This window comes from Chelonoidis abingdonii, chromosome 9, assembly GCF_003597395.2.
Source record: "Chelonoidis abingdonii isolate Lonesome George chromosome 9, CheloAbing_2.0, whole genome shotgun sequence".
Taxonomy (NCBI): domain Eukaryota; kingdom Metazoa; phylum Chordata; order Testudines; family Testudinidae; genus Chelonoidis; species Chelonoidis abingdonii.
Genome location: NC_133777.1, coordinates 19,794,301 through 19,808,701, shown reverse-complemented (window position 1 = coordinate 19,808,701; position 14,401 = coordinate 19,794,301). Strand labels below are relative to the sequence as shown.

The 14,401-nt window shown below is 41.1% G+C and overlaps 1 protein-coding gene across 2 annotated transcripts in view; it reads left to right on the top strand.

Annotated features, from left to right (window-relative positions):
• GSPT1 (G1 to S phase transition 1) overlaps nt 1–3,740 on the top strand; it is a 41,426-nt gene extending 37,686 nt beyond the window's left edge. For both annotated transcript variants that reach the window (XM_032774002.2, XM_032773995.2), the window contains exon 15: nt 2,024–3,740. In XM_032774002.2, the coding sequence (XP_032629893.1) occupies nt 2,024–2,076 (53 nt within the window). In that variant the 3' untranslated portion in view covers nt 2,077–3,740. The remainder of the gene's footprint in view (nt 1–2,023) is intronic.
• Nucleotides 3,741–14,401: the final 10,661 nt, after the last annotated feature.

Sequence of the window (14,401 nt, the reverse complement as noted above, 5' to 3'; positions counted from 1 at the left end):
TCTTATTTACAATGTCATCTGAAAGTGAGAACAGGCATGCACAATGCACTGTTGTAGCTGGTGTCACAAGATATTTACGTGCCAGATATGCTAAACGTTCGTATGCCCCTTCATGGTTTGACCACATTCCAAAGGATATGCTTCCATACTGGTGATGCTCGTTTAAAAAAATGTGTTAATTAAATTTGTGACTGAACTTATTGGGGAGAATTGTATATCTCCTACTCTGTGTTTTACCTGCATTCTGCCATGTATTTCATGTTATAGCAATCTTGGATGATGACCCAGCACGTGTTATTCATTTTAAGAATACTTTCACTGCAGATCTGACAAAATGCAAGGAAGGTACCAATGTAAGATTTCTAAAGATAGCTACAGCACTCAACCCAAGATTTAAGAATCTGAAGTGCCTTCCAAAATCTGATCAGGACAGGGTGTGGAGCATGCTTCCAGAAGTCTTACAGGAGCAACACTCCAATGCGGAAACTATAGAACCTGAACCACCAAAAAAGAAAATCAAACTTCTGCTTGTAGCATTTGACTCAGATGATGAAAGCTAACATGAGTTGGTCCTCACTGCTTTGGATTGTTATCGAGCAGAATCCATCAGCACGGATGCACATCCTCTGGAGTGGTGGTTGAAGCATGAAGGAACATATGAATCTTTAGCGCATCTGGCATGTAAATATCTTGCAACACCGGCTACTACAGTGCCATACAAACATCTGTTCTCACTTTCAGGTGATGATATAAACAAGAATCAGGCAGCATTATCTCCTGCACATATAAACAAACTTGTCTGAGCATCTGGCTGAATAAGAAGTAGGACTGAGTAGACTTGTAGGCTCTTAAGTTTTTTACACGGTTTTATTTTTGAATGCATTTATTTTCTGTACATAAGTCTACATTTGTAAGTTCAACTTTTAAGATAATACAAGTACTGTAGTGAAATCTAAGTGAATTGAAAAATACTATTTTTTATTTTTACAGTGCAAATACTTGTAATTAAAAAAATATAAAGTGAGTACTGTACACTTGGTATTCTGTGTTGTAATTGAAATCAGTATATTTGAAAATGTAAAAATATCCAAAAATATGTATATAAAAAGTGTTCTATTGTTTAACAGCATGATTAATCACAATTAATTTTTGTGTGATTAATCATGATTGATTTTGTTAAGTGTGATTAACTTTAAGTGTTTGACAGCCCTAATAATAATCTGCAAATTTTGCAGGAATCAGACACTGAAAAGTAGTTCCCTTTTCCCCCACCCTATTTTTTCTGTGCCAACAACTAGGTATCGAACACTTGCACAAAAAGTTTCTTATGACATCTCCGTCAAGTAAAAATGACTTACGATCATATTATTTAAATCCATTTAGCTTGAAGCAGGTGTTTCTGGTAAAGCAGAGTGCAGGTGCTCACTGATACTCCAGCTGCTAGCTGAATTTCAAACAAGAAGGAAAAAGTGGTATTCCCAAATAACTTTTCACTAACCTGACAAAACATGCCTTATGGTCACAAAATATGATGACTTGAGGCAATCATTGTTTTGCCATTCATTCTAGACTTCCGGCTATATGCATCCATAACAAAACTTATGAAATTACTCCCTGAAATAACATGTGTTTGCGCTGTAAGAGCTGTCCCTTATTGATTACTTAAATTCTTCCATGTATTCCCTTGTCCTACAATATAACTTTCAGGAATGGCGTCTTCAGCCTGTACAAGTTGGAATAGCATAACTTAAAGCACTTATGATGAAGCCTCTCTTAGCAAGCAAAAATTCAGATGAATACAGAACTATCTCACTCTTTGTATCTATATTGATTTCTCTTTTGAGAGAATGGCACTTTTGCTCCCATTAACACACTATTGTACTCGTGTCATGAAAAATAACTTTCTCTAATATATAATTAGACACCATGAGGAATCTCTATGTTTTAGAAGTTTTCACACTTCTAGATGTAGTGCACTGTTCACCAATAAGACCTAACACAAGCATCTTTCTCCTTGGTTTAGGTAAGACCATTGCAATTGGAAAAGTTCTGAAACTGGTTCCAGAGAAGGACTAAGCATTTTTCTTGATGACCCTGCACAATACTGTGAGGAAAATTGACTCTGCAAAAGCCTACTTCACATCGCCTTCTTATTTCTGCCCATTGATAAACTTCTTCCCATATTTTGCAAAGACAAATTTCACAGCCAAGGTCCACATTATGTCAGCTTTCTCATATTGAGAGCTCTGCTATGCCATTGTTGAATTTCCCAAAAAGAGAGTTTTTTTTTCCTCCCAAATTCTGCTTCCTTGCAAAGATTCGGCAATAGCTTTGTAAGTGATGTGGACATAATTGCCTATAATTATGAAAATCTAAAGGATTTTTAATGTTTAATTTCCCCTGGCATATTAAGACATCTTTTTTCCAGGCAGATCACTCAGTGTGAGTGTGTGTACACGTTACAAAGACAACTACCATGTTAATAAACTATTCAATTTGAAATCCTTTTTGGTATTGGAATTGCTTTTGAATAACGTTTTTTATCTGGATGTAACACTGTTGCATTAGCTTTTTAACTTTCCAAGGATTCTAAATGTTCGATTACTTGGAGTTTTCTAAACTCAGCGGCTCTCTTCCTTCTCACCCCTCCGTGTTTTAAATGAGGTACTTAGACAATTGACCAAGTTTGTATAAAAGGAATTCGTTTTGCCCCAGCCTAATGGTGGTGTTTAATGCATTCTTTAAATTAAATACCTTTCTGCAAATGTGGCACTACTTTATTAGCTTTATGTTGATTTATATCTACAGCAAACCTAAGCTGACTTAACATAATTTCTTAGACACAGTAAGTTGGTTTTGAATGCTAGAATTACATACTGTGTCTTTTTATAAAGTACAGAATAATCAAATTCTTACCTTCAGAAAATGCCAACAACCAGTAAATCAATGGAAGCTGCAAAAACATGGTAATTGTGGCAGTAATGCCTGCATTGGTATTTAACTGGGGCAGTTAAAAAAAAGTCCCAGTTCTACAAGTCACTTAGTTCATTCTCTGTTAGAAGGCTGGATAATCCTTGTTGTTTTAAAGATCTGTCTGAATTGAGGAGAGAGACTATTTAAGACTCTAAGTGTTTGCACATATTGAAATTTAGGAGGTGCAGAATCAAGTGCAGTCTGTACATTTTTGCATATCAAGCCAATTTAAGCTTGTGTAGACCGGTGAAGAGCTTTCTTGAGAAAGTAAAGCCATAAGCAGTTTAAAATTAAGCTTCCTCAATACAGCTTGAAGGAGCTAAATATTAAAACCCTACGTAGTTGTAGGTAGAAGTGGACTATCTCCTGTTGCCATCCTGGTTCGAACGATGTGAAAGAGGGTGAATGGGAAATGAGAGAAATACAAAGTATTAATGGCAATCTCCATTATTAATTTAAAGGGTTAACTTCAGAGCTTCTTCAGAATACTTTTCCTTAAATAAATATTTTGCAATTGTAAAATTAAATAGTGGTGAGCCCTTGCCTTCCCCAGAAGCTGACAGTCACATGACTGTTTCAGTTTACAGAACTCTAAAATTTTAAAGAGTTTTATCCTTCTTGTTTCTTTGTAACTGTGGAATTCCCATTCATTTCACTTAAGGCTACATTGTATGGACAGCGCAAGTTATTGTCCTTCAGTTTCATATGATTACACTTGTAGCTACCGTAATGCATGAAATTTAAATAAATTTTATTAAGTCTGAAAATCTCTGGGCTTTTATTTTTCTGGGAAATCTGAGAGCTTTAGACAAAATATAAACAAACACTTTCCCTCTCCCTTCCCCCCTCCCAACTAAGTGAACAAAAGTAAACCACAGACACTTGGATCTTAAATTGGTATAAAAATTAGTCAAGGAAATTCTTGCAAAGCTCTTTGTTTTTCTGGTTTGACTGAAAATTCTCAAGTACATAAATTGGCTCCCAAAATATTTATGCTTTTGAAATTTTCTCCTTATTAAAACTGTCTTTGGGGAATGACAGTTCAGGGAGGACCTTAATGTAAAGTTGTTGTTTTTTTTTTATTTAAAGTATTGAAATGCAACTGAAGCACTAAATATCTGAATTATCACTTTTGAGCAAACTTATTATGAGGACTTAAATTGATTAGTTTGATCATGGATTGAAAACTGATTCATCACTGAAACCTGAAAATCAACTGATGGATGGAAATGTAACAGGTACATGGAACTGTTAAGGATTTCTATAATATATTCCATTGTAAATCTAGTGTATTTGAATCTGATTTACATAAATTGAAGTGCATTAACAATATGTTGAAAGGTAGGTTGTAGATCTTGTTAAAGCAATACAAAATTTTTATAAGGTTGTAAGGTATTCAGTTTGAATATTTTACAACCTTTAAGCAAAAGGCAAAGCAAAAGTATAGGGCATTTGGCTTCATTATTAGGTATAAGAGCTAAATATGTCTATATACCTTTATCTTATTTTGACCATAGATTTTTTTTTGAACCTTCCTCAAATTGCGTAAGTTTAATGTACTCCATTAAATCTTCGTACCACATTGTTAGTGCAGTTTTTACTACAATTGGTGGGCTGAATTTAGATAATTAAGGAAAAAGAAATGGTGCAGCTGCTTTGTTTTGAAATAAGTACTACTTGCTAATAAGTTCCTCAATGTAATAAACTTTTTTAAACAGTTGTCATTTTGAATCCTTATTTCCTTCTGTCAAAACACATGGCAAACTACTATGAAGATGAAAGAAAGAGAGGATTTATCCAGCCATAAGAGGAAAAAATAATGTGAACTAAGACATGAAGAGTTGAACTGAGTGTAAGGAAATGGCTTAACTTATCAACAGATAAATATATTATACTGACTTTACATAATTAAGATCTTTTGTTACTGAACTGAAAACCTTGATAATATATGTAATGATTAAATGCAAAAAATCTTTATGTGGAGTAGCAGAATCCTGATTATTCTGTAACATGAAAAATGACAGTGCATTCTTTCCTGCTAGTTATAAGAAGAAACAAACACCACATAAAATAGGGCCCTGGGCATGCTAATCATTCACCTAACTGAGAATATGGCTTTCTTTGGTCATATCTGCAGATAGGCAGAAACTGCTTTACATTTGCTGGCACCAGTTTCCTGATGCATACTTACGCTAATTGTTAACTATAGTGGCACTAGCCATCCACGGGATAGTTCTTTGGAAAACCAGATGCTTTATGCAGTTTATTCCACAAGGATCTTTGCTGGTGGTATGGCTTGAGGCTACAGATTTTTCAGTGGCACAAGATGCCCAGTGAAAATTGCTTAATGAATAATCTCTGCCATCAACTCATTAAATATTATCATTATGAGAAATATAGCCTTCAGGAGAGGTCTATGTATGTCCTCAGATGTTGTGGGGGGTTTTAGATGGTGAATCATTCCAGAAGTCTGAATAAATGTTATGTCTTGCCTTTTTTATGTTGGTAATGCAGAATGTTCAGTTTATCTGCAGAGCAGATGGAGTTTTCTTCATACAAGACTTCATGGCTTTTTCTCACCCAGCACTCCAAGAAACTTGCTCACTCAGCAACTCAATAGACCTAAGCTGCTTCTTTACAATCCCCATGTGGGATCCTTATAGAAAAGTATACCAAGAAATTTAGTTCTTAGGTAGCTATTGTTCTTAAGGAAAGTGATAGGTTCTCAATTTACGTCAGTGCGCTATGGACCTCGGTTATCAAGTCAGTTTATTTCCCCCCACTCCCCGTGGAGAAGAGTTTCCATTGGTTCTAATCTTAATATCCAACAAAGATTACTTCTGACTGGGCTGATACATATGTTGGATTACCTTGAGCTCTGGGTATAAAGGCCTTTGTGTTCTCTTGTTCAATTTCATATTAACTCTTGACTCCTGTCCCACCATTAGTTGGATTTCTGTTGCCAAAAAAATCTGCTTGGCAGAGTGGAAGAAAGCATGACTTCAATTCTTTGAGGGTGGCTCAAGATACTGCATATAAAAGCTTTTCCAAGAAGTATTAGGATTTGATTAAACCACACTCTGTCCCTGTAGGGTAATCTAAAGAAAAACATGGAGAATTAAGTAGATGGAAAATTACTTCTGTTCACCTTAAAACACTATATGATAACTGCCTGCCTGGAGAGTGCTTGTAGTTCTGTTCCCTGGATAACATAACTCTGGAATGGGGGACAGGACAGAGAACCTTCCACATCCATCCATCACTACACCTCTTCTAGATATTTGTTCTTCTACATGTTCTGGTTGGTTGAGTCGCATTGAAAAACTTGCACATGTTGAATGCTGTAGAAGGATCTGAATCTGTTCTTCAAAGGTGTTATGTAAATGGAGGGACTGAAGAGGGGGAGAGAATCTGGCTTCTCCATAGTGTATAAAGGCCTGAAAGAATTTTTCTAAAGTACTTTCTTTCTTTTTTAACATTTGAAATTCAGACCTTGCTTGTACTGTTTGTCTAGAGAAACTATGGACCACTGCAGAACTAATAGGTTTATTATTGGCAGTTACTTATGGTAGTGATGAGGCTGCAAGGTACGAGGGCATCCCATGGTATTGAGTTCTGTACAATTACAGAGGTAGGGATGGTCCCTTCTCTTGGAGAATGAGTAGCTAGGAAGTGAAACCTAATTATTCAAGGGAAATAACTATTATTCATACTCTGGTAGTGTCTAGATGGCACAATCAAGCTTGGGCCTCCAGTGTCATAGGCACTCTATAAATAAGTTGTAAGAGTCAGTTGCTGTCTAACAAGCTTACACACTGATTTCAAGATGGGAAGTAACAAGTGACTATAGGGGAGAGGAAAAAGAAGGAAATGAAAGCTTAAACAAGAAAAGGACTTTGAAAATGCTGTGGAGGAAGTAGTAGTAACCAGAAGGATTTGGCCAGGTCATGGGTGTGTAAGGTAAGAAGAATGGAGTGTTATGACACCCATGTTGTGTGACACGGAAGATGATGGCATTAACAACAAGAGAACTGGGAGAGGGTTTGGAAGGAAAAGTGAGTGTTTTTCCAGATGCAGTTTGACGAAGATACCTAAGGAGCATCAGGGACGGGTCAAGATGCTGAATTGTATAGGAGGAAATAAGTCAGCAGTATGTAATGTGAATGGAGACCACTGTAAAAACAAAACAAAAAAAACTAAACCACCTGAAGTGGAAGAACAGGTGTCCTAGTTAAAAATTAACCACGTATGCCCCTTTAATTAAGGGATGAATTCACAATCCACTTCTCTAGGTCCTCAGCCACGACTTCTAGCAAAAATAGAGAAGAATGGGCTTTAATCTTACAGTTTCCAAGATAAACTAAAGCAGTATTGTTTTCATAGAATCATAGGTCATTAGACAAGTCCCCTGCACTCAAGGCAGGACTAAGTATTACCTAGTTCTAGACCAGAGGTCAGCAACCTTTCAGAAGTCATGTGCCGAGTCTTCATTTATTCACTCTAGGTTTTGTGTGCCAGTAATACATTTTAATGTTTTTAGGTCTCTTTCTATAAGTCTGTAATATATAATTAAACTATTGTTGTATGTAAAGTAAATAAGGTTTTAAAATGTTTAAGAAGCCTCATTTAAAATTTAAATTAAAACGCAGAGCCCCCCAGACTGGTGGCCAGGACCCGGGCAGTGTGAGTGCCACTGAAAATCAGCTTGCATGCTGCCTTTGGCACGCATCTCATAGGTTGCCTACCCTGTTCTAGACCATCCCTGACAGGTGTTTGTCCAACCTGCTCTTAAAAATCTCCAATAATAGAGATTCCACCACATCTCTAGGCAATTTATTCCAGTGCTTAACCACTCTGACAGTTAGAAAGTTTTTCCTAATGTCAAACTACCCTAAACTACCCTTGCTGCAATTTAAGTTTTGAAAACCTTTTCAGGTCTTTTATATGTCAAGAAGAAAGGCACTAACTGGAACCTGTTTTTCCATTTCAGGTCACTTCTAATAATGGCTTTGGTAACAATAAAATGAGCAATCAGATTTTTCCCCCCCTTATGTAGAAATACTGGCTTGAGGCTCCAAATACCAATTAAAAAAAAAATTCTGCTTTTGGTTTCCTGCCATCAACTCTAGTCCACAGGAAGATTAATCACAGCCTGCGTCAATGACAATATGCACACTACACCTCTACCCCGATATAACGCTGTCCTCGGGAGCCAAAAAATCTTACCACATTATAGGTGAAACCACGTTATATCAAACTTGCTTTGCCCTCGAACATTTCTATTAGTAATCAGCAGCAAATCATTTGTTAGAACTAACACACTGTATGCAGTAAATAAATCTGTTCTACAATAGTTAAACTGTCTCTCTTTAATTACAACAATTTATTTCATAAGCTTGCTTAACAGGTACAGTGTATTAACACAGGTACTAAACACTGCTAAATGCACTTATGAGGGCTAAGTTTCATCATACATCAATCATTTGGTCTGCATGTAATGCTTAGGAAAATGCAAAATTCACAAAATATCAGAAAAATGTTTTTAATTACACATCCTTACAAATTGTAAAAAAGGATTTTGGTATTTTAGCAAATAAGAGTGTGGGCCACTTCGTCACTTAGCCAACTATGTTATATGTAGATTGTTACGTAATATGAATTGTTAACTATTAAATACAACGTAGTTTGAAAATTTTGGGGGGGGGGACAAGATGCTTGCTTATAAGATGCACCCCTTAACATTTTTTTAATTTAAAAAAAAAAACTTGTTATACTTTATTGCTTCATGCTACCGAGAGCCGCCGCCTTTGCCAGGTCAATTATGGATTTTAACTGCAGCATTTGCAGTCTATCCACATCCTGGCTTTCTAGCAACTTAAGACCAATCTCTAACTCTATAACCGCATCAGCAGCTTTGGGCGGTGGCTCCGAGGTTCTTTATCACTATCCTCAGGGTTAGACACATTTTCTGAGGCACCAGGTGGTTGAGGGGCAACATTATGAATTATATCTACATCTGTAAGTCGTTCATAGGTTGGACACATAGTATCCACCTCCATCCACTCTTGAACATCAGCTATCCCACTTTGAGCCATAAGTTTCCTGTAGACTTGTTCTGTCTCCATGGCCGCCTCTTCCGTAAAACCTTAAAGTTGTTCTCATCTTGGTTGTCGTCGCTTTCAGTGACAAAAGCACTTTTGAGACTACGATGCCAACATTTCTCTATCATTGACAGAGTGATTCCTAGCCAGGCTGTCTCACCTAAGTTAAATACATCCAGCAAATTCAATTTCTTGATTACATCCGTTATGCTAATGTTGTCCTCAACAATTCTATTTACTAAGGCCTTATGATAGTTCACTTTAAATGTGACTATGCCTTGATCGAGGGGCTGTATTTTGGACGTCATGTTCTTAGGAAGGTGGGTCACCTTTATCTTCCCATCTTTGCTGGTTAAGGTCTCAACTCGGGGGGTGAGTGGGACAGTTGTCAAGTAGGAGCCATGCCTTTGGTTCCAGGTTTTGTCTGCGTAGGTGGTTCCGGACAGCTGGTACAAAATACTACTTAAACCATTCCTCGAAAATATCCAATCTCATCCAGGCATTTTTTGAATGGCGATAAATGAATGAAAGCGAATCCACGTTCTTATGGTGGAAAGCCGTAGGTGACTTGGATTTGCCTAGGCACAGAGGTTTAAGTTTATGTGGACCGGTTTTATTCACACAGAAAAAGTACTGTCATTCTCTTTTATCACCTTAAAAGCTTCAGCCTTTTGTTCTTTGGTCCTAGAAGCAAGTGGTCTATCTGCCAACATATGGTAACATAAGCTGGTTTCATCAGCATTATAGATGTGCACCGGAGAATAGCTACCCTCAATGGTGATCTCTTGTAACTTTTTAGTGGGTAATCATCGCAAGCTTTTATAGCTGCAGAGCGCGTCTCTCCTGAAATTGCAACTTGCAAAATGCCATGATGTTTTTTAAAATGATTAAGCCATCCACTACTAGCATTAATTCGTTACCTTGATGTGCAGAAGCGTCCTCGCCCAAGCATGTAAAATCGAGATCCTTCTTCAATTTCTCCACTTGTTTCCTTACGTGTGGGTGGGCAAATTTTTTGGCCCAAGGGCCACGACGAGGTTCAAAATTGTATGGAGGGCCAGGTAGGGAAGGCTGTGCCTCCCCAAACAGGCTGGCCCCACCCCCAATCTGACCCCTACCTACTTCCTGCCCCCGAACTGACCCTTCAGAACCCCCAACCCATCCAACACCCCCTGCTCCTTGTCCCCTGACCACCCTCTCCAGAGATCCCCCCCAACCACCCCTGCCAAGCCCCCCTGCTCCTTGTCACCTGACTTCCTCAACCCCTATCCACACCCCCACCCTGACAGGCCCCCCTGGGATTCCCATGCCCTATCCAACGCCCCTGTCCCCTGACCGCCCCGCCCCCCAGAACCTCTGAACCATCCAACACATCCGTCCCTTGACCGGCCTGAGACCCTCCGCCCCTTATCCAACCCCTCAGCTCCAGCCCAGCACCCTTAACATGCCACTCAAAGCAGCATGTCAGCCAGTCATGCTGAGGCACTGATTCTCCAGAGCGCACAGCCCCTTCTCCCCACCCCCCAAGTGTTGCTTTACCACATTGTATGCGAACCCACGTTATATCAGGTCGCGTTATATCAGGGTAGAAGTGTACTTATAAATGACTACAAAAATTATTTGTAACATGGATCATCATAAATAGGATCCTACCAAATTCATGGTCCACTTTGGTCAATTTGACAATCATGGCATTTTAAAAACTAAATTTCACAGTTTCAGATATTTAAATCGTAAATTTCATGGTGGTGTAACCCTGGAGGTACGGACCCAGAAGTGAGTCACAAGGTTAGTGTATGGGGGTTGTGGTATTGCCACCCTTACTTCTGTACTGCTTCCTTCAGAGCTGGGCAGCCAGAAGGCAACTGCTCTCTGGGCGCCTAGCTCATAAGGCAGCGCTGCCTGCAGCAGCACAGAAATAAGGGTGTAGCATTACCATACCAGCAGCTTTCGCTCTACAGCCCTTCAGCTCTGAAATCTGGTCTCCCTCACGACAGCCAGATTTCATGCAGAAGATCAGATTTCACGGTCTGTGATGCATTTTTCACAGCCGTGAATTTGGGTCCTAATACTGAAGTTTGACATCTTTCGTTGTGTTTAAAGCATTTTTTTTTTAATTTTTACACTAGGAGTGTAAACATCCATAATCTTTTTCTCTAACTCAATTATTCTTATTTGCATTTATCAGATCCCTATTCTTGGGGAGAGAAGGAGTGTAGTCTAAGATTACACAGAAAATATATAACTAATGAATGAACTCTTAGAACAATAGCAAAATTTTCCAGTGTCTCCAATAATAGGTTCCTTGCAAATTTCTCAAAATGTTTTTCTTACTAATTTCTGCATATTTTCCTTCTACAATTTAAGGCAAGTAGTACATATGGTCCTGATAGAATATAGATTTCAGAAATTTGCCTCTAATGAAAAAGTAACCTAGTCTGGGGAAATAAAAATACTTCTAAAAAAAAAATTGGAATCCTTACAGAGTTTTCAACAGCTGGTTTGCTGACTTAGAACTACAGAAAAACTAAGCTTTTAATTTTGGTATGTACTACCCACACATTCACTAAGAGCAGTTTTCATTTGACAACCACAATCATAGACAATCCTTCTACTGAGGAGACTGATTCAGGCTATGTCTATGCTACAGATACTTCAGCTGTGCTACTGTGGCACGGACACCACCTATATCGATGGAAGGGGGTTTTCTGTTGTAGTTATTCCACCTCCTTGAGAAGCAGTAGCTAGGTCGAGGAAATTTTTTACAGCCCTGAGTGACTTACCTAGATTGATTTAATTTGTAAGTTAGATCAGGCCTCAATTGTCTAACTTCCATGATTATCCTTCCTCTAGCCTCCTGTCTTCTTGTATGTCCAGTATCTCAAACAGGAGTTTTAAGAAGGGGCATAGTTTGGGGATGACATGATGGGTGTAGCCCCCCTCAAACTGCAAGGCTTGGGAAGGCATGTAATTTACCCCCACGTGCAGCCCTGTTGGCCTGGCTGGAGCTTCCCCTTCACCCCTCCAATACACAAATAAAACTAGGTCTCTGTATCTTCCTTCTCTCTGAAGATCCTTAAAACACACACGTTCTTTGATGTCACCTGTTTTGGTACCATTTTTACTTTGCAGAGCCTCTGCTGATCTGAGGACAGGACTTTAGATTTTGTGACCATCAATTCACACATCCTAATGCATCACAGCAATGTGTTTTTGGGACCACCACTATGTGCTGTGACACTGCTCTCTATCTGCAGGCTTTAAAAAGCTTTCTCTGATTTCAGCATAAGCTTCCTTGTCCCACACTTTCTTTGCCAGAGATGCTCCAACAGTTAGAAAAAACATAGAATAACAGGGTTGGAAGGGACCTCAGGAGGTCATCTAGTCCAACTCCCTGCTCAAAGCAGGACCAATCCTCAACTAAATCATCCCAACCAGGGCTTTGTTAAGCCTCTAAGGAAGGAGATTCCATCACCTTCCTACGTAACCCATTCCAGTGCTTCACCGCCCTCCTAGTGAAAAAGTTTTTCTTAATATCCAACCTAAACCTCCCGCCAGGGCCGGCTTCAGGCCCCAGCGCACCAAGCGCATGCTTGGGGCGGCATGCTGTGGGGGGTCCACTGGTCCCGCGGCTCCAGTGAAGCATCTGCAGGCACGCCTGCGGGAGGTCCACCGGAACCGCGGCAGCAGTGGACCCTCCACAGGGACGCCTGCCGGAGGTCCACCAGAGCCGCGGGACCGGCGAGCGGCAGAGCGCCCCCCCCCCCCCCCCATGCTGCCGCACTTGGGGCAGCAAAATGGCTAGAGCCGGCCCTGTCTCCCGCACTGCAACTTCAGACCATTGCTTCTTGTTCTGTCATCTGGTACTACTGAGAACAGTCTAGATCGATCCTCTTTGGAACCCCCATTCAGGTAGTTGAAAGCAGCTATCAAATCCCCCCTCATTCTTTTCTTCTGCAAAGTAAATAATCCCAGTTCCGTCAGCCTCTCCTCATAAATCATGTGCTCCAGCGCCCTAATCATTTTTGCTGCCTCCGCTGGACTCTCTCCAATTTTTCCACGTTCTAGCTATGTTGTTTAGGCCACACCATCTACAAGATGTCCTCCCACGCTGCTAGCAACATATATACACATGTAGTAACATATATAGATCTCAGCAACTTTGAAGCAGCTGCCTTGCTAGTCTATTCCAATCTCTTATCTAGGGCAGAGGAAAGTTTGAAATCACTAACTACTCCACTTTGTTACCCAGTAGATGGGAGTGAGAAACTTTTTGGCCTGAGAGCCACATCAGGGAATAGAAACTGTATGGCAGCCCATGAATGCTCACAAAATTGGGGTTGGGGTGAGGCCTCTGGTTGAGGATGCGGGCTCTGGGGTGGGGCTGAGGATGAGGAGTTTGGAGTGTAGGAGGCTGCTCTGGGCTGGGACTAAGGGGTTTGAAGTATGGAAGGGGGATCAGGGCAGGAGTGCGGGAAGGGGTGCAGGTTCCGGCTGGAGATGCAGACTGAGGTGGGGCTGAGAGTTTTGGGTGCAGGAGGGTGCTCTGGGCTGGGATCGAGGGGTTTGTAAAGCAGGACGGGGATCAGGGCTGGGGCAGGGGGTTGGGGTATGGGAGAAGCTCAGGGGTGCAGGCTCTGAGTGCCGCTTACCTCAAGTGGCTCCTGAAAGCAGTGGCATGTCCCTTCTCTGGCTCCTATGCAGAGGCGCGGCCAGGCAGCTCTGCACACTGTCCCATCGGCTGGCATTGCCCCTGCAGCTCCTATTGGAGCACTTAGGAGCCAGAGCGGGGCCATGCCACAGCTTCTGGGAGCTGAGTGGAGTGGCCCCTGAACCCGTGCCCTGGCTGGAGTGCCGGAGCAGGGCTGAGCCATGTGGTGCAGCCCGCAACCCAGCTGGAGCACCAAAGCGAGGCCAAGTCGTGTGGTACAGCCCCCAACTCAGCATCCCAGCCAGAGCAGGGCCAAGCCGTGTGGTGGGGCCCCCAACCCAGCACCCCAGTTGGAGTAGAGCCAAGCTGCATGGTGCAGCGCTGGAGTGGGGCTGTGCTGCAGCCCCCCAACCCAGCGCCCCAGTCGGAGCACCAGAGTAGGGCCACACCAGCGCCCCAGCTGGAGCGCCGCACCAGGGCAAGCCCCAGACCTTGCTCCCCACCGGGAGCTTGCGAGCTGGCTTAAAAGGGCTTGCAGGCTGAATCTGGCCTGCAAGCCGTAGTTTGGCAACTCCTGCAGTAGATGCTAGAGAGCCAGCTATCTGAAATGGCTGCATGGAGTGCGTCAGAGACCAGAATATTTTAATCCTTGCATTCTATTGGTACTGGCACATCA